General features: G+C 38.5%; 2 protein-coding genes across 2 annotated transcripts; both read left to right on the top strand.

Moving 5' to 3' along the window:
- The first annotated feature begins 9,845 nt into the window (after positions 1–9,845).
- mrps14 (mitochondrial ribosomal protein S14) lies at positions 9,846–13,773 on the top strand. The gene is made up of 3 exons (XM_038718066.1): positions 9,846–9,973; positions 12,455–12,619; positions 13,199–13,773. Exons 1-3 carry the CDS (start codon positions 9,905–9,907, stop codon positions 13,379–13,381), a joined length of 417 nt encoding a protein of 138 aa, XP_038573994.1. The 5' UTR covers positions 9,846–9,904; the 3' UTR covers positions 13,382–13,773.
- Positions 13,774–14,260: 487 nt separating this feature from the next.
- LOC119902122 (calcyclin binding protein) lies at positions 14,261–19,946 on the top strand. The gene is made up of 6 exons (XM_038718065.1): positions 14,261–14,416; positions 15,320–15,530; positions 15,625–15,721; positions 15,823–15,922; positions 18,394–18,488; positions 18,889–19,946. The coding sequence occupies exons 1-6, from the start codon at positions 14,399–14,401 to the stop codon at positions 19,052–19,054; spliced, it is 687 nt and encodes a 228-aa protein (XP_038573993.1). The 5' UTR covers positions 14,261–14,398; the 3' UTR covers positions 19,055–19,946.
- The last annotated feature ends 688 nt before the right edge of the window (positions 19,947–20,634 follow it).

Here is a 20,634-nt window from a genome sequence, read left to right on the forward strand (position 1 = left end):
TTTAAAATACTTTTAATCACTTTTAAGGCCGTCTGGTTTGGCACCTCGTTATTTCTCCAAGCTGCTCTCTCCTTATGACCAAACGTGATGCCTGAGATCCTCAGGAAAAACTCTGATCCAAACTCACGGCTAAAAACTAAAGGTGACTGTGCATTTGCTGGTTAGAGCCCTGCCAGAGGAGATCAGGCGTGCTGAACTGGTGCCCTATGTTCGGAGTTTTACTTTTGTATTTATTTTATGTCTGTTTTATTAATATTATTGTTTTTACATTCATATTTGTAATTGCCCCTGTAATACTCTTTTCCCCAGTTTTTCATTGTTTTGCTTTGTTTGTAACTCTGTTTTACAAAAGTTCTATTTAAATAAAGTTATAATTACTATTATTATTTTCATGTCTACATGCTATGAAGCTACAGCCTGCATCTGGTTAGCCTAGCTTAGCATGGAGACAGTAGGAAACAGCTTACCTAGCTATGTCAAAGTTACAGTAACAAAATCCTCCCGCCAGTATCTCTAAAGCTAACTAGCAAACATGTTATATCTCGTTTGGTTAATTTATACAAAAGCAGATCGATACAAATGAGGGGTTATGTGCTGGACTATTTCTTTGCCGGGAGCAGTAACTTTGTGTTGTCTTCTTCCAAGATGGCACTGCATAGAGCTGCCTCAGTGTTGGGTGCGCTCTGTTTTGTTTTGTTTTTGTGCGTTAACTCAGTTTTCGGCTGTGATTCCAGGACCATCAGCACCAGTTCCCCTCAAGGCTGTGTTCTTCCCCCTCTGCTCTTCTCCCTGCATACCAACAGCTGCACCTCCAGTCACCAGTCCGACAAGTTCCTGAAGTTTGCATTGACACCACCCTCATTGGGCTCATATCTCTGGTGGGGATGAGTCCGGCACCTCAAGTAGGAGCTGAACATCACCTCCATCACCAAGAAGGCCCAGCAGAGGATGTACTTCCTGCGGCAGCTGAAGAAGTTCAGCCTGCCGAAGTCAATGATGGTGCACTTCTACACCGTCATCATCGAGTCCATCCTCACCTCCTCATCTGGTACCCTGCTGCCACTGCATTGCCATGGACAAAGGCAGGCTGCAGCGTATCATTCACTCTGCAGAGAAGGTGATTGGCTGCAATCTTCCATCACATCAGGAACTGTGGCTGACCCCTCCCACCCCGGACACAAAATGTTTCAGACTCTCCCCTCTGGCAAGAAGCTTCAGCTAGCCTAGCACCCCCACTGATACTCACTCTTTTCAAATAACATAAATGTCTCTGCACATCTAAATTGTACTTCATTTCATATCATGCACAAACCTGGCACATTGCACATACTTTTTGTTAATCGTTGTTGTTCTATATTTTTATATTGTCACTTTATATATTTATGTACACAGTATAGGTTGCCAGACTAGCCTACTGCCTCCAATCTTTATGGTAAGCTAAGCTAACTGTCTCCTGGCTGTAGCTTCATATTTGATTGGCAGATGTGACAGTGGGACCAATCTTCTCCTCTAACCTAAAACCCTTGGGAAGAATGAAAACAAAAACACATTTAAAAAAATATCATCATTCCTTTAAAGTTTAAAAATTTGCACTGTCAAAGGTTAGCACCCATCATGGAAACACTTAGCCTGTATCAGATGGACATTCTGAGGCTACTGACCTCTTTAGTGTAAATACATTTTTATGGCATGAGCCATTTATCACTATTACATGTCTATAGGTGCTCAAACAATCACTTTCAGTAACGTAAACCTGAACCCTGAATGGATCCTTTCAAGTAAATATACAAAAAGCACATTAACTCTACTCTTTGAACCATATGGTCTATTTAATCACACACAGGCTAAGTGTGGTAAGGGTGAACTGAAACATCACTGATTGCATGTTTCCTTGTGGATCTGGAAACTGTTGATTGAGAGGGCTGATTTGATCTGCAGGGGAGCAGCACTATGAGAAGATGTGTGCTAAATGTGAACTGACAGACGGGTCCAAATAGCACCCGCAGATATCTAACATATGAAATATGTTTCAAGACAGACTAAATATCTGGCATGTTTTAGGTTTATTTGACTAGATCAAGACAGCCAACTCAAAGCTGACAATATTCCATCCTTGTGGTGAAACGCAGATTTTCCCATTCCCGTCTAACCAGTCAAAAATAGGAACAAAATGTTTTGTCATTGTTTACATGAAAAATGACAAGATCAGATCAGGAAGTTGGGCCCAAGCTGGCATCAGTGCTACATTCTGCATGTTTACACTGAAATGTCTTGGAGGCTGTTTTTATGTTTTATCAGTGTAAACTGAACGTGTGTGACTTTAGTGGAAAGCAGATCCGATTAGAGGACACAGTGCAGATAAAGCCCAAGTCATTTAATGGAAAACAAAACTAATGCCATATGGAGGTTTGGTGAATGTGTTTCAAAGCCCCTTGTTGTCTGCTCAGGTTTCTTTGATGCCTACCACTTTGTACAAACAAGCTTGTGGCCACACAAGCACTCACATACACACACACACACACACACATAATACATATGTTCATAAACTATAAGCTGTTTCCCTGTCTCCAGTTATCTTTATTACATATCACTGTTGAGTTTTATGTTTTTTTGTCAACATCATGATTTTTATGTTGTGCTTTGAGCGGTCAACACACCCGGTTTACAGATTGGTTTCAAATATTATTTTTAATGTGGTTTCTGTTTTCTTAGATTGAATAAGGTAAAGGCCAACAAAAATGATCTGTCAACGATACATACGTAACAATGGCTGTGGTCTTGACTGAGACCTGTGATGCCGTAAGTACAGTGCATGGTCTCTTGTGACACATCTGCTTGAGGTCACAACAAACTGGGAGCGGCTTGCCACAAAGTGTCAATATGTTAGTTCTCAAAAAAAAAAAAATAACCCAGAAAAAATGAAGGTACCTAATAAGGCACTTATGTACAATACAATTCACAAAATAAGATGAATCTGCCATCAGAATGATAATTAATGAGACCTCATTTATGTGCATGGAGTCAGTGAAGCACATTAGCAAATGAGTTAATTGGAATAGACAAGGCAAGCCAAGCAGCAGTCTGATTGATGAGATGGTGTCAACAGCTGTTACAGAGCTTCCTGCAGGGCTGATGTGGATACCATCAGTTCACAAGACATTGTGTGGAGACCTGACCCCTGGTCCGCTCGCTGACATAATCCAGCACTGCTCACTGCTTTTTGATCTCAGGGACTATCCAGTAATTCATTTTTGTCTCAGAGAAGAGAAACAATGTGAGAATTTAAAAAGAGACAAGTTCAAGGAGGTAAAGTTGCATCACTTCCTGTCACCATTTGTGGCTGATGCTCATTTTACAGCGTCAATGGAAAAAATTGTCATGGAATAGACTGTGTGGTGTAGATCTGGGTACTGCTTCTATAGAATTAACTATTCTTGGACCAGAATCCACAAGAATAAGAATACATAAGAAACTACAGAACTCATTATGAATTTGTAACAAATATATGCAATGAAATTATTTCTACATTATTCAGAATTCAAAATCTCTTAACTTGCTGTGTTCAGCTGACAAACAAACAAAGTTAAGAGAGCCTTTGACTGGCAGGCCAAGGTCTGGAAACTAGAGGTACCCGGTTGGAAAAAGTGAGGTCATATGAAACGGTTCCTCAAACTCTGACAAAAAGGAAATTATTTCAGCTTTGTAAACCGGCATCAGGAGTTACCCTTCACCTGATTCTCTTTGGTCAAGAAAGATTTGTTTTCAAAGCTTGCGGACTGCACTTCCTAGAGCGTTGGTGGTCCCGTAACTAAGTATAGGCACAGATGTATACCCCTCTCTCTGTGTTTCTTTCTCTTTTTCTCTACCCTCCACAGTAATTGGACTCATTTGAATTTCTGTTTTTCTCCTTGATAATGACATCAACACCTAACCATAAAATCAAGCTATTACAGTCTTGGCTTTTACAAATATGTCTTTATATCTTCTAATATGGACAATAGTTAGACAAAAGCTAGTGTTTCTCTTTATGAGGTTATGCACCAAACATTTTATTCACACAAATAGTGGAGCCACTCTTGAATGTGAGAGGAAGAGTTTCATAAAATCCTCCCCTCAGCAGTGAATGTAGCACATCTGCACATGGGGACTCATCATTTATACTTGCCCCAAAAGACTCATATTAATATATAATAATATCAATATCAATATTGTGATTGATAATATTAAAGCAATATTATGTAATATTTTTATCTTAAAATAACAGCATCAAAATCATTTTGATGGTACACTGACTTGTAATAGGAAGAACGGCGCTTCTGTCATTGTCACTCTGGCCCAGGGCGCCTTGTATAGAGCTATGTAACATTGGATTAGTAAGTAATAATTTAGGATTAGCTGGCTTGCTGTGTCTTGTGTTGTTGAGCGAGCTTTTGTGATGTTTGCCTGTATACAAGTTGTCGAAATCATCAGAGGTTTCACAGACAGAGGTTTAGCAAATCTTGAGTTGATGCTAGCAAACTTAATAGATAACAACCTAGTCCTTGTCCTTGCGCAATTTTTGTATTTCATCTATTTTATCTTTTCAGACACATGACACATAAAGGAATTATACATGTTATAATTCTAGATTTACTTTTGATACACTATTCATTATAACATTAATTATTATTATTTAACCACACACAGTGCAGTAGTTAATTTCCCTACAAATGTAATTTTAATTCATTTGTAAAATTGCTTCCACATCCACCATAACCTGGAAACGGGATCATGTCCCCTGACCCTGTCCTTTGACTCTTCATAAAGATGCCTTTGGCTAAATGTGTTGATGTAAAGAATATGTTCTTTGAAAGTTGAGATTGGTCTGTATTTGTGTATGATTGGTTGCTTTAAAAAGTTCATTAATGATGTGCCATAAATTTGACCAAGCTCTCTCTTTCTCTCTCTCTCTCTCTCTCTCCTGGGGAAATGCTACACATTCCTGTGTTCTGGAAAGCAGAGACCTCTGAGTCAGTCAGGTCACGGCCTTTCGCTAAATGAGCTGTATCAGCTTCAAATGGACACTGAGTTCAAATGCTGTGTCAGTGAAGGTATCGTAACGGCTAAAGACTGCTGAGTCATATCTTATGTTAATGTGTATCCGCCAGACTGCTTGAGGTATAGGCTAACCAAATAATGTTGTTACAGTAGCAGTTCTAAAAATTTATCAGGAGATATAAAGCCAAATTTTTAAGGAGGTTTTAATGTAATAAAAATAAAACACTGCAGAGCTAAATGTTAACAGTATTGGTTCCAATAGTGTGTTTAGTTATAAAGTGCTGAAAGCCTAATTTTGCTGTCTCCCAAGGCGCCCCTTTTTTAAACACACTTGCAGGACTGCACAAGTTTTCCATGATCCAAAATCCAGTCTGAATGGTTTGCTTTGTCAGTGATTTATTAAAGCACCTTTAAATACTGTAACATGTGCTTGGTTCTTTTCATTTGGCAAAAATGTTTCAGTCAGAGACGTCCGGCATAAAATAATGGTCCAGTTGAGGGCTTAAAAATGGTGGCTCCGCTTGTGGAGTTTACGACATCTCAAGGAGAAAGAGTTATTTATTTTACCCAGCGAGAGAACTACGGGAAATGTCTCGCTGTTACATTTTTCATTTTTTGTACCAGGTACTGTATGTGTTTGATTATGGTTTCATAGGAAGAGTGGAATATTTAAAACAAACTGTAATCACTTAACCACATTTGTATAGACTGGTCTTGCAAGACATAACACTTTCTTGACATTAAGTGACTATAATGTGTTTGGTGTAGCTAAAAATAGGCACACACTAAACTAAGGTAAATAAATATATGCTTTTATTTTTTTCCCCTCCCAACATGAGAATAATCTCTTAACTTAAAATTGGGCCCTCTGTCTGATTTAACATTCACATAAACAAAAACCAGACAGATTAATGTGTCCCATCCAGCTGACAAAAAGGGAATAAGAAACGTTTCATATATGATATGTAGCCTATATTGATAATTGATGGATAGTCATCAATTTACATTTAGGAAAATATACAAACATCTGGATCATTGCCAGGGTATACAGCAGAGATTGGGTAATCCCTGTCCCAAATTCCACCACATTATGGTCCCGTGTAATATTATATTATGATAGTAATATAAGGAACATTTTGTTTTGGAAGCTGGAGATGACTACACTCAAAACTGGAAAACTGGATTAAAATATTTGAACTACCAAAGGAACACATGCTGAGATGTGATTGTATCTTCTAACCATGGCCTTGAACAGACTCAACAGAGCTCGGATTCTCTCCAAGATGTCAAAGTTAAGCTTTATTAATATATATCTCTACTATGTTGCTCCTGACTGGTACAGTCTGATAATTTGGGCTTTGTATCATTTACGTTCGTAAAGACGGTCATGTTGTATACACGGTTTGGTGGAAAGAGGGAAAGCCCACCCACTTAGAAACAAAATGGCATGTTTGTTGTTTAGTTTAAATTGTTTAAGTTAAATTGTATCCATAAAGATGACGTTCTGGTCAGAGGTGGCAGACACTGGGGTTTAGACTTGTTTCTGCTGACATATGCCAGTCTTTCATTAATGCAGTAGTCATACAATAATGCAATGAATAGCCTATGCCACTTCCTCCATCTGAAATCACACATTTTCATCTCCATGTAGCATGTCTCATGTTCGATCAGCCAGAGGAACAATCTTCTTTAGAGTGGAATGAAAGAATGCCTAAACTACAATAGCAGAAGGTAGGCTATATTGATGAACACCAGAAAGGTTAGCTGGTTGGCGATGTCTGTCTGTCTGGCACTTCTTAGTATAAACAGAGAGCTTTCCTTCATTTTGAATGTTTGACATGCTTAGCATTTATAAACTATAAAATGTTAATGCAGTCACCTATTCTGTGAAAAAGATGTTCTATGTGGATGCAGATATGCAATCTATGAACCTGAGCATTATTAGATAAGAATACAATTAGCCTACTATAAATAGCGCTTCATGTGTTTAATGTAGTTTCAGATTCTACATGGTGCAGTCTCAGCCTCAGTTACATCCTTTTGACCATGTTCACAGCACTGCTGTCATTTTTATGGACAAGGCCACTTGTCTGCTGTGTCACTGAGTAATCTTAACTTATGTCAGTAACAGATCCGTTTTATATTGCATGGCTTTGTTCCCAAATCTCCCGAAGTCTTTGCTATGATCCAGCCTGAGGTCTTGATCCCCTGTAAGGCATGAAACTGCACCGCTGTTAAGACACCTGTCTACACCTTTATATTCAATTGCTCCATTGATGCCAGCTAACAAGAGACTGCTTTGCTACTCTACTGTCATTTGTATTATCCACTCGTACGGTTTAAAAGTCCAGGCATCAAAGATCCTTCTCACCATTGGTCCCTTAACACAAAGGACTCAGGGCTAAACACAACAGCTCAAAGGTTTCTGACTGCTATTGTCATTAAATTTTGTGTGAGCATTATACAGCCGTTTTTTACTGTCAAACACTGAAGCTGCTGGTCATATTAAGTAACAGGGGATTGATACCTTGTTCAAGGAAGCATTGGTGACACCAGCATTATACTGTTATTTCTACATTGTCACAACTGTAATCTACTGTAACACTTTATTACTGTAAAATGTAATACACCATTCAACTCAGCTAGTCATGCCAGTAACACACTGTATTTCTACTGAGTTGCTATTGTAATTTCTAACTGTATGTGTTATTGTAAAATAATAAAAAAGTCTCCATCATATTCATATTTATTAAACATTTGAAAACTGTAAATTGATGATATAACATGCTGTAAATAACAATGTGTGTTTTATTCTCTCAGCGTGATGTTACTGACCTTTTTGTTTGTTTGGGAGGATGAAGAATGATGACATGACATAAGTACTGCTGCAAAAATGGAAATACTGCATTATGCCATCAAATCTCATACTAGGCTGCTGTTAATGTTTGTTCTTGTTCTGACTTGAAAAAAGCATCACGTTTTGCAGTAAGCCCCAGTATTTTGGAAGAACGGTTACTGTTTACATTTATATCAGTGCAATCACCCTTAATCAGAAAGAGTCTCGTTGTTTACTCCAATCAAGTTGTTTAAGGTCTGATAAAAGAAAGTGTAAACTCCTCCAGCATAAAGGTATTTTTGCCAATCAACACAAAGCTTTATTCTTGCTGGCATCTGGCAGCCTGGCATTTATCATACATTTTTACAATATATGGGAACGTAGAAGGTCACCTTTCAGATCCTCTCAAGCTTTTGACACCTCTATTCTAGGAAGGTAAAAGAAATTACAGAGGGAATGATTTTACCTTCTTGGTGATCTTGGAACAGCCACCTCAGGGGTTAAACTTTAAGCCAAAACCAACTGCATTATAACTATGATATACTGCTGCTGTCAAATGACACAATAACAGTCATTTGAAAAGATGTGCCTTCTAACCCAGAAATGGGAACACAGTTATATATACATACATATGTATTTTTTTGTTGTTGTTGTTTCATACACTTCAACACTCAATTATAGCGGTTGTGGTGTTGTTCTAATGACTTGCTATATATTCAGTGTCAGGTTTACAAATACGACTGTCTGTAAGCTACATTAATGCACTTTGTCTAACGTCAATTTTCATTTAATTCACTGCTCAGGGGCCTGTTCAGATTTTCCAGCCTGCTTCATAATGGTACTTTTTATAGAGGAAGCAATGCCTGCAGTTTGTCATATGTTAATATTTATCCAAGAACGCACCCCCTCAAGGCTCCACGATAATGGGGATTGTTTAAGAAAACTTAAATGGAATCTGCAGCTATCATTAAAAACACTGTCTACAAAAGGTTTTTAAGACAGTGTCCTCCTGAAAAATATGTTGAAAAAAGACCACAGTGCACTTTTAAAAAAATACATATCTAAATATACGTACTTTCTTAAAAAGAGTTTCATTGTTGTGGTGTCATGGGAGAACAGATGGGTCTGGGTTTCAGAAGATTTAAGAACAGGATTTCAGTCAGACATAAGGTTTAGATTCAGTATAGGGACCCCACTCCCTTGGTGGGTAGTGAGAAAGAGAGTATGAGCTTATACCTACAGAACAATACTGCCACCTGCTGGTTTTTCAGGAGTTCCACAAGTCGCAAGATTGACTAGTAAAAATCAAGTCAGAACTGCCAAAGGGCATGCATGGTGTTGGACCATAGACTGTATATAAAAATTATGGACTAGCACTCAAGTATGCCATCATTGTTGTTACCAAATTAAACCGAACTTGGTCCTACAGAAAGTATTAGAAGCTTAAACTTGCTGCATCATTTCTTCAAAGGGATATGAAGAAGCTTCTTAACTAACCATTACCTGAGATTTCAAACTCTAAAAAGTAAAATGATCACAAGCTTTAAAGCAGTGTTAGCTAAAGCGAAGACATCTGCTTTCCAAAACAGTTTTGAAGGTTGTGTGTCCATATTTGTATTCATATCATGTAAGACACTTGCAGCACACTTGCAGCGTCATGTCAGAATTTATATAAACTGCTATGACAGCTGTAATAAAATGTAGGCTAGCACTAACTCAAGAGCACTAGGCTCTGTCAATGTGGCACGTACTGTAATCTTTTTTTCTTTAAATAGCAGCTTGAACAATTTGTCAGAATATGTGATTGGTTTGGCATGGGTTTTCTTTGCCTTTCTTTTGTTTAAAAAAAAATCTATTTAGCTGTAGCTTTGATCGGGAAAAAAAAGGATGGGAATGGTCCACACAATTTACAGATGTGTTTCCATCTCCATTGCCTCCATTTATCATTTCTCACTCCTGGTCGAAAGGTGGCAATATTTTCAGCGTTGTGATCATCCTCCCTCTGTGGTTTTGCACAACGAATCATTCAATATGGCGGCCCACAGGATAGCATGTTTAGGGTTAAATGCCCTTTATTCCACTGTCTGCGCCCCGAAGCAGGTAATTTACTTGTTATAACCTTGTATTTTGTAGTTTGAGTGTTTTTATTAAGATTGCATCGACTATATATGACAGAAGGATAGGGAAGCAACGTTTTCAGCTATCTTAGTGGTCTTACTAGTTTTCTGATGTTAGCTTCGTAGCTCATGCTAGTTAGCCTGCTAAGTGACAAACGCCTTTTATATTGCTGCTAAATAATGTCTTGTCTGTTCGCCGTAATGGTTAACAGCGAGATAATTGTCTGATTGACTCGGGTGAAAAATAAAACCGTTGACTGTGGACGCTTATATAAGAATTTAAGTCGTTTTTGGAGCTAATGGTGTCTTTAGATGCATCCTCACCTGTGAGCCTTCCTCACTTCAGCCTCAGTAATGTTCGTCCATGTCTGCAGGTTACATGAACGCCCGAAGCTGATGCCATCAGATCATTTAGACAGGCCCTAAAGTAAATGGGTGGAGGATATTAAAATAAAGTGTTTAATACATTTAGAACATGTTTGTTTCCTTAATGAAATGCACAATGAGAAGATTCATTTCCACTACTCAATGAAATGTAACCCCCTGTCCCCCTAATAAATTTGGACAATACCATTATTTTCCCAGACAGCACATATGAGTTTGTAATAAATAAAAAAAACATTGCCATCCAATGGCCATTTTATATATTTATGTAGATGAACTGTTGAGCTCAATGCTCCTCTTTCCCACACTACAAAATCCACAAACTAACGGCAGTAGAATCAAGTTTGTGTCTATTTAAAAGTTGTTTCCTTCTTTAACTTCTCTTAATAAACTGCAGACAAATTATAGGCCCTTCTCAATCCATAATTCTCTAGATTTGACACTGATAATATTAAATTGAGGGGATCTGGGGGTCCCCCTGAAAAATTTGGGCTTTAAACACTTAATTTTCTGCATTCTGGTAAATTTCTTTGCACCAATTTATTGAGGAAATGTCTCAGTTGACAATTCAAAATAAGAAGAATATAGTGTTATATAATGCAGTAAGCCTGTCAGGCATTCTGTACTGCTGTCAGATATGTTCTGTTATGCTCCTGTAGATCAACTTTTCTCATTTAATTTAATCCTGCTGAGTCTACATACATGCCTAAGCCTAAAGTTGTTTCAAATGTGCATATGGCACCTTTTCACCTCAATGATAAATTAGCTTTATTAATCAGAATTCAGTTAAGAATTATTCATTGACAAAATATTCGATAGGGGGGTGTGGGGGTCCTCCCCCAGAAGATTTTGAGCATTAAACACTTAATTTCCAGAATTTGGAGACATTTTCTGCACCAATTAATGGTGGAAATGTCTTTATTTTTATAAAGGAAGGACAAAATTTAGGTAGCAGCTGACAATTCAGAATGTAAAAATTTAATAGAATGTAATGCAGTAATCAGTAGCTTATTTTTTTCTTTAACCTTATATCTATATATCGGTTATTTTCGCGTATTTGGCAAATTATAATTTTTTTGGCCCACAACACAAGAAACAGCTCGAGCAGAGGGGGAGGGAGTGGGTGCTGTAAGAGATGTGATTGGGCCATCCCAATGTCAGTATAGGCCTGATGCTTTATGGACCGATCGTTGGCCCATTTTTAAAAATAGTTTGGCCTATATAAATAAATAATTTGACTTGTAGCCTACTCGATGAGACGAGCGCACTGCTCTTCATCAGAGGAAGAAAACCAAAACTGAAAACACTTGTGATCAAACAGAAATATCACACAATTCCACACAAATGTTCACTTCAGCACCTCTGATAAAGTGCAGCTCTCACCCACTTTAGAGGGAATGAAGCATCCTAGAGCAGAGAGACAGTCAAACAGAGCAAAGTGTCTCTGAGCGAGTGGGAGAGAGACAGCAGGACACAGAGCGACAGGTGTTAGTGTTGCGGTCAGGTGTGTCATGATATCTCTCACTACTTTGCAGCCACTGTTAACTGTTTGTGTAACAAATACACTGACTGGACACTGACCGACAACATTTATATTTAAATGTATTGATTACAATTTTTCTAGGTACAATTCAGAAGTCGTGGACAAGCCCTGAAGCTGTGAACAATGTTTTCTCTCTCTCTCTCTCTCCTCTCGTGCTCCCTCTAAACGCAGGCAGGCTGAGTAACGGTGGGGGGTCACATTACGTGAACTTTAAAACAAAATGTAGCAATATTATTGCGAGTAGCCTCCGCGAGACAGGCTGCATCATGAAGATTATTGCATATTAACATGGAAAATATTTTTGTTGCTGTTGTTGAGTTACATTCGGGGCTACAGTCAAAACATGACCTGGCGACGCCGATGATCATATGTCAGTAACCAGTGTTTTTCAATCGGCAATATCTGCAAAAAGGCTTTAAGAACAGCCTGTAACATTAGGCTCAACTCTTAGAAGTAACTGCAGTCAATCTGTCTGTGCCACCCAGGGGCATAATATTACCGGTCAATCAATAACAACTGCTGGAACTCTGTGTGCAGGCCCTGAGGAGCTGCTGGGGGGCGGTGGAGCAGGTGAGAGGTTACTACGTTGACTGGAGGATGCTGAGGGACCTAAAGAGAAGACAGATGGCCTTTGACTATGCCGATGAGAGGCTACGGATCAATGCACTGAGGAAGAACACCATCCTACCCAAAGAGCTTCAGGTACAATGCAGCATTTCAACTTTTAGTCAGTGTGTTGTAAAACTGAGCTAACTGATTTATCAAATTTCACTGGAATAGAATTGTGATAATATAGTCTTCTCATGTTGCACTTTTGTAAATTTCTGTTGTTCTAATTAATGATTCAGAATTTTTAATTTCAACTTCAATATCAGTGAAATTTCAACTTTAATTTCAACTTGCACTGATATTGAAGTTTTAGTTTTACACATATGAGAAAATGATAACATTGGAACACAATTCATTGTTTAGAACATTTCAACAACTATGATTACTCATTTAGGATATTTTGTTGCCAGTACAGTATGAAATCCTACTTAATCTTTACAGTTAGTTGAAAAAAAAGGAGCCTGCATCTTTGTGCACATCTCTAAATAGTTGAATCTTCTCATGAAAAGACGCAGTGTGTAAGAGTAAGTCTTTCATGTTGCAAGTGCAGCAGACAATACAAGTCACTCACAGTGCAGATGTCACAGTTGTGCATCTTTTGTGATCATTATTGGAGGTGATGCACAACATCCAAGGTGATTATTTTCCTAAACACCCTACTGTTATTTGCAGGAGGTTGCGGATAAAGAAATTGCAGCATTACCAAGGGACAGCTGCCCTGTGAGAATACGCAACAGGTGTGTGATGACCTCCAGACCTCGGGGAGTGAAGCGAAGGTGGCGACTCAGCCGGATTGTTTTCCGTCATTTAGCTGACCACAACCAGATGTCTGGGATTCTGAGGGCAAGGTGGTGACTAGGGATCCACTGGACACTCCAGCTGGAAGAGCAGGACATCGGCATCCAATACAGACTTGTTTTGGCCTTTTAGTGTCTGGAGTCTTTAGCGGTATTGACTAAAAACCTGGAAGGTGTTAATGTTTAAAGTGAATCTGCAGCATATCTTCAGTATTTGTTATATGCTGAAGAGGACATGAATATATCCTTTCTGTAGATTATGTTTGTCCGGTTAGTAAGTTGCTTGTTTTCTTATGGCTCTTCTAAATGCGAAAAACAAAATACATATTATTTAAAGAGAAAATGACAATGTGACTCCTCAGAAGAGCAAGTGTTCATGTAACTTACTGTACCCAGAAATGGATGAATAAATATTGTTGTACATTATTTTTTTTTAAATTCTGGAAATATTATTGGAATATTGACTATTTTATCCAAGCTATGGTATACACAAATTCTAATATTCAGTCTTAACGACTTTCCTTTCAAATGTACAGTGTGGTTGTGTATGGTTGGTTTATGGTAAGAGTTTTTCATTTCAGTGGAAGTGCCTTAGTTCAAAATGTGGCAAAGCCCAATGATTCAAATAATTTTATTCATTATGTGCTGAACTGAGAAAACACAAATCAAGTTGTTACCTATGGTGGTTACCTACTGGAGCCCAAAACTGCCCAGATTACAGGATTGGGTTTTAATATTAAATTAAATCACAAACCTTAAAAGTGGTGTAAAGTAATCGACGAGTGTCAGAAGAAAATCCATCCATATAGCGTAATAAAAAATACATTCGTACAATTCATTACTTGAACTAACATTTTTAGTGACACAATTGTATTTGAAATGTTCATGCTTGGATGTCAACACTTCGGTCCAGCAGGTAGCGGTAGTGCTTGTTAACCGCCACTAATCAGCAGGAGGAAAAAGAAGAAGAAGACGAAGCGCGCCGCGAGAGCAGTGTGAAATACAGCAGGGAACGAAAGAGAACTTAAAATAGGTTTCTGAACTTAGCAAGCATAACTGATAAAGACAAACCGGAATGGATCTAACCGAGCAGGTAAACAGCATTGTTTATTCGGTTTAGTATTTGCAGACAATCTAAAACTGTAGTTTGTATATTATTTACTGAATTTAAGTAACGTTACATGATTCCACTAAAATGCTATGCAATGCTAACGTGAGGGCAGGTAACAGATAACCGCAAATCAGCAAAGTGGTGTCTGTCAATTTTAGCTGAAGTTTCAAGAGGTAACGTTATGTTATAAATATTTTCACCAAACTTGAACGCGTATTTGCCAACGATCATGACAGTATTCATGTCTGGCGGCATGTGTTAGTAGCTAGCAGTAACTAGCTTTCGCCAGAGTTTACCAGAACCTTCTATCAACATGATGTAACTTGTTAACTAACGTCGAGGCTCTTTATTTGTGTGTAGAGCTAAGACAATGTTTGGCTTCAATTCTAGACTATTAGATGTTTTGTGATCAGATGTTATCTTTATTTTAGCCGATAGTGTTAACTTATCATACTTAACTTACCGTATCAGATGGTTTTTGAAACAAATTACATCACATTTAAAAAAAAAAAAACGAAATGATTATCAATTAATGCTCCCAGATGCTGGAACTGGGGTCATGTAATTGATGTTTTGTTCTGACCAAAAAATACCCCAAGAAACTTACTGTAGATACAAGTGAAATTCAAGCAACACTTTGTGCAACATTTGTGAAGCACATGTTTAGTATTTTTACTTTAGATACTACGTGTCTGTTGCTATTAAATATATTAATCAAAATATATTTTCTGTTGATCAACTAATGGAGAAACAGTTTCAGCTCTGAAATGTAGACTCGGGTAAAAACAAAAAAAGCTGTTTAGGGTTTAACACATTATCTAAATAATTTCTGTAAAATGTCTAATTCACGGATGTGGGTTTCTCTCAATTCTTTCCCGAATACAGATCAACCAGTTGGAGGCAGATTTACTGGAGCTGGGGTCACTCGTGGAGAAGGCAGAGAGGAAACGAGTGCAGGAGCTGCTAAAGCAGGAGCAGAAGAAGGTGGAGAATGAGCTTGCAGTCAAACGACAACAGAAGGAGCTACAGGCCAGGAGACAAGCAGACCCATCTGCTGCCTCTAAAGCAACATACACAGTCAAGATAACCAATTATGGTATGGTGCCATTGTTTAGTTAGACTACGAGCCATTTGTGAGAGAGCAACTGGTCACACGTGTAAAAGCTGATTGTTTTTCATCTTCTGTGCAGCATGGGACCAGTCAGAGAAATTTGTCAAAATTTACCTCACATTGAAGAATGTGCACAAAATTCCATCAGAAAATGTGGAGGTCAACTTTACAGAAGGGTAAGGTGAAAATCAGCATATTTATACAGTGCATATATAGTATAGTATTCATCATGTGTCACTAACCATGTCATTGTTTTTGCTTATTCTCTCTTTTGCAGGTCATTTTCTGTGTTGGTGAAGGAACTAGATGGGAAAAACCATCAGATGACGGTCCTCAACCTGTTATATCCAATTGATGAAAAAGACAGCTATAAGAAGGTGAATAAAGCCTATTCATCAGGTTTAGCTGTTGATAGAAGGTGGCACAAGTTATTATTTTGCTGGTAGTACAAACTTCTTATCTGTCAAAATTGGAAGAGGTCCTAATTAATTAAACTATTTAAGCCATAATGCGCATCTTAAATACATTTCTGAAGCATGCTTGTTTCTTTAATACTTGGAACCATTTTGTATTTAATGATTGTTATCACATATAAGAACCTGGGGCCTGCTAAGCACTACAAAGTAAGTTGGACATAATATGGACAGAATGTTTTATTATCTGGCTATGAGCGCGTTCACATAAAAGGGTCAGTGTTTGCAGCAGAAGACCAATTGCAAACATGGCCAAGTCTACTGGCAACCGAGCGGCATATTTTACAAATGAAGAGTAAACTATAAAATTAGATTACAAAGAAGTTAAACACATAATTCAGGCTAAAGGCAACACAACTGCAGCTGCTGCATGCAAAACAATAATGACTGTGTGAATGCCCGAGTTAATATTACTGCCCAATCATTAGGGCACGAGTAGATCTGACTATAATTACATTTGTGTGTTCCATTAAATTGATGTGTTGCTTAGATGTATCCATACGACAGGTTTAGCCTTATTCTTTCAGCTGCTGCAGCTGTGTGTCAGAATTTGACATTATTTACTGCAGGCACTGAATAAGTGGTTGTTCCAACTCACTTTACGAACTTTTCATTAACGTAAAAAATCAGATTAATTTATTTAACACACTTAAAAATGTTCCAAACGTTGTTTTAAGTTATTGTCATAAAGCAATGAAACAAAACAAATCCATTCAGGCCATAAAAAGGAGCTCATATAGTTTTCGAAAGACTATATCTCAGCCACAAATTGATGTTAACCTGTTGAAAACTTAGCTTCTGACTTTTCAAAGGAGACCAGAACTATGCATCTAGGCCAAATGGTTGAGGAGTTATTCCTGATTCATTTTGGGTATGTTATTTTAGGCGTTTTTTCTGGAAAAAGGTGCCTGTGCCCAACTTGAGTACCAAAATATATGGTCATAATATTTAGCCTAATATTAAAACAGTAAGCCATTACTTTTAATAGCAGCAAAAGGATAAAATGAACTAAAAATAAATAAATTTCAAAGTGGTAAGTAGGCTTACTGTCATATCTTAAAAGTACAAGGCTTTAGTGCTTCTCTGTGGTACCATGATATCGGTATACAAAAGCATCTCCACATCACATACAGCAAACAAAGTATATAACAGTCTGCAGGATCTTAATCTTCGAATGACGATGCCATTTTCCGAAAGAATTGATCAGTAGGCGGTGCTTTAATAGCCTTGGTCTCATATCTCAAACATAACCTGCTCCGGAGCAGGTTAGCTGTTCAGTGAAGGCTTGTGCAGACTACACGATTTTCAGCGTTGGCCGATGGCCGTGCTGTTCACACTACACAGCTTGCCGTCTTGTGACGGGAGTCTTGAAGTCGTTGTGGCGTTCACACTACTTGACTGATCAGTGACAGGGGGTCACACACTACCCGAGCTGACAACGACTCTGTTACCCAACGCTGGTCTCCAAACCACATTTTGTCGAGAAATGTGAAACGGGAAATCATGCGAACCTACACACAAAACAGCTGTTGTTTGTTGTTATAAAGATACCAATTATAAAGACAAAAAATCTGGGTGAAAGAGTGGATTAGCACACACATGTAGCAGGGATTGTCTGAGCTACAGAGAAAGCTGGGGGGAGTAAAAAGTGTTTTGCGGTGAAAAAGTAGCTGCCTGCTCTGCCGGCAGCCTGCTCTCATTGGCTGGATGTGGATGTCGAGTCGGCAGACTCCTCCAGATATTTGGCATGCTAGATATCTGGCAGAGGTTGGCCATGTGTCAGAAATGTGTGAATGTGTCGTTGTGTAGTTCACGCATAACGAGTAAGACCGCCGATCAACCACTGATTTACCCCCCCGATCACAGCTTGACTGTTGGCGAGCGGCAAATCAGGCTCAGAATCGTGTACTGTGAACTAGGCTTAAGTAACCATGGTAAGAAGTGAACCACTGTCGTAGGACTGAAAAGTTACCTAACGCTGAAGTTACCCCGTAAACCTGAAAACCTGGTTTGTAGTACAGGCCCCTGTTCTGGATGGATGATATTTTCTAGTTGTGAATGGTTGAACTACATTAAGCAGTTTGTGACCACTACAGGGCAGAAAATAAACTCCAAAACAAACTTGCTGTAACAATCCTTGATTTACTACATTGATTTGTCAAGTACTTTTTAGGGTTCTCTTTAACGATTGCTAAATGTTTCTTACAGAGCAGCAGCAACAAAGAAAATGGGCATCTAGTAGTTCCTTTTCTTGCCAGCTTCTGAATTCAGGCTCAGTGTCAACATGCATTTTACCTTTTAGGTTAATCTGCTAACTTCTGGGGAAAACAGAGTCATCTGTAAGGCCTGTAACTATTTTTCCTTCTTTCAAACAGATAAAAACCGACATGGTCCTGGTTATGTGCAAGAAGCACACAGCAAAGAAGTGGGAGTGCCTAACAAAGGTGGAAAAGCTGTCCAAAGAGAAAGAGTAAGTTCAAAGAAATAGGAAAGTTTATTAATTTTAAAGTAATTTGCACAAAGCAGGGGTTTTGACGTAAACCCACTGCATACGCTATATGGTTCATATGATTAGTTGTTGTCAGTAGCTAATGACACATTGGCATGAGCACTTGCATGAAGAATTATCTTTACTGAAAGTATAAGTATAGAAAAACAGTTTTTTTTTTTTTATGTCAGAAAGTGAAACCTTGCCAGTATTCTCATACACATCTGGTCAATCACTCCAACCAGGACTGAGATTCTCAGTACCATATCGGTGTGCCAGGTGTTGCTGTATATAATGCAGCCTTGGGGTGGGTGCATACAGGATGAGAATCCCGCTATTCAGATGAACACATCCAAATTGTTGTCCTATTCTCCCTCAACAGTAAACCCCCTGTAGACGACAATACAGACCCCAGCGCCGGCCTGATGAGCATGCTGAAGAAGATTTACTCCGAAGGAGATGACGAGATGAAGAGAACCATCAACAAAGCCTGGTCTGAGTCCCAAGAGAAGAAAATACGAGGAGAAGAAGGCATGATGGACTTCTGAACTGTGAGAGCTGCTGGGCATGCAGCCAACATCACTTGAATATTAAATGTTATCAGTTCCGATATGTATAAGTCACATTTCCACAAAATCAAGAGATTCATTATACAGCTCATGTATAAGTTTTTGGGAATTAACATCTAACCCTCTGATGGCCTTATTTTGGCCCTGCTTTAAATATCAGGCTTCAGGTGCAATACATTGCATGGGAAATGTCTGTACAAACATACAGGTGCTGTCCAGCAGATGGCAGCCTTAACATAGCAAGAAATCTCATCTTCCATCACCTGTTTTGTTTTTGTTTGTTTCTTTTTTGGGATTAAAAGACTACAATGCAGTTGTTTTTTCTTGAGATAAATATCTGTCAGTACTTAATAGTTTAAATCGGACCAGGGTAAAAGAGATATGTGAGATGTGTTCAGTAAAGTCACATCTTAATATGGTTCCTTTTGCAGAATTCCGTGCAGCTAAGTGGTGATTTCAGCTGTTTCCAAGTGTATGTTTGCCAAAGTCATCTTCACATTCCTTTAATGAAGGCAACCAGAAGACTTCTTGAGTCTTCTTATCAGCCTGTTATTTTTTGTCATTCCATAAATAGATGAAATGATAGCAGGAAAGGCAGCACTACTTAGGCATCAGTCCAGGTTAATCATTCATATTAGTGCATGACTGTATTTTACCCACTCCTGTTGTAATGCTCTAAAACACATTCTTTGAAATTCTGTAATGTGTTGTTTCTTGCTATAATCTCCATATACAGTAGCTCTGTGAAAGTTGTGATTTTTCCCTCCAACATATGGGAATATGTAAAATGTGTGATTTGTTTATTTTTTATCTTACATGTGTTGTTGCCCGCCCTCAGGTTGTTCATAAAGTTCTCTCAAATATGAACTGATGAACTGAGTCTCCTTTGCGTCTGTTAGCTTGTCTTCTGTCGCTTTGTCCACCAGGTGGCAGCTGCGATCTGTAGCTCACCCAGACACGCGGGGGAAATGTAACCCAAGATTTTACTGTGAAAAAAATTAAGCTTTTATTTTGTAGGGTTTTGGCAGCATAACAAACTCGCCTCTGTGTCCGCAGTTTTGATAAATTAATTATAAGACAGTATTTATGGTCTGTAGTTCCTAAATGTGATTCATATTACTGTGAACACAGGGGTCATTATATGATCCGTGGAAATATTTCTATGTTTGTATGACTTCTCGTAATATGTTGTGCTATTTCAACATTAGAACTGGTAATTATAATTAATAATAATCTTCATAATAATTATTAATAATTCTTTTGCAACACGTAGTCACAATGAAACCTCCCAGACATGCATCAGCGGATGTGGTGGTCATCTGCAATTTAGCTCTGGTCCTGGGGACCGTTGTGTGGGCCACCGCAGCATGGCGTGCACCATTCATACTGAAGGAGTAGATGACTCATTCAGATATTAGGCTGTTTGTCATTGTAGTAAAGGTAGACTAATGAAAAGGCCGGACGTGCAGTGTCCATGGGAGATTCATTTAAATGAGAATTTAGGTGCCTGTTCTCAGGGGTGTCGCGCTCTGCACCATCAGATCAGTCCCACTGGCCCA

This window comes from Micropterus salmoides, unplaced genomic scaffold (assembly GCF_014851395.1).
Source record: "Micropterus salmoides isolate LMB-PRFRI ecotype aquatic unplaced genomic scaffold, ASM1485139v1 Ms_hic_scaffold_14, whole genome shotgun sequence".
Lineage (NCBI taxonomy): Eukaryota > Metazoa > Chordata > Actinopteri > Centrarchiformes > Centrarchidae > Micropterus > Micropterus salmoides.

What these genes read in the sequence shown, in the direction of transcription:
- LOC119902122 (XM_038718065.1), top strand. An exon ending in GAGGTCAACTTTACAGAAGG is followed by an intron (nt 15,722 to 15,822) that starts GTAAGGTGAAAA and finishes TCTCTTTTGCAG; the next exon opens with GTCATTTTCTGTGTTGGTGA. An exon ending in AAGCTGTCCAAAGAGAAAGA is followed by an intron (nt 18,489 to 18,888) that starts GTAAGTTCAAAG and finishes CTCCCTCAACAG; the next exon opens with TAAACCCCCTGTAGACGACA.
- mrps14 (XM_038718066.1), top strand. Translation starts at nt 9,905, where the DNA reads ATGGCGGCCCACAGGATAGCATGTTTAGGGTTAAATGCCCTTTATTCC. An exon ending in CTGTCTGCGCCCCGAAGCAG is followed by an intron (nt 9,974 to 12,454) that starts GTAATTTACTTG and finishes CTCTGTGTGCAG; the next exon opens with GCCCTGAGGAGCTGCTGGGG. An exon ending in TCCTACCCAAAGAGCTTCAG is followed by an intron (nt 12,620 to 13,198) that starts GTACAATGCAGC and finishes TGTTATTTGCAG; the next exon opens with GAGGTTGCGGATAAAGAAAT.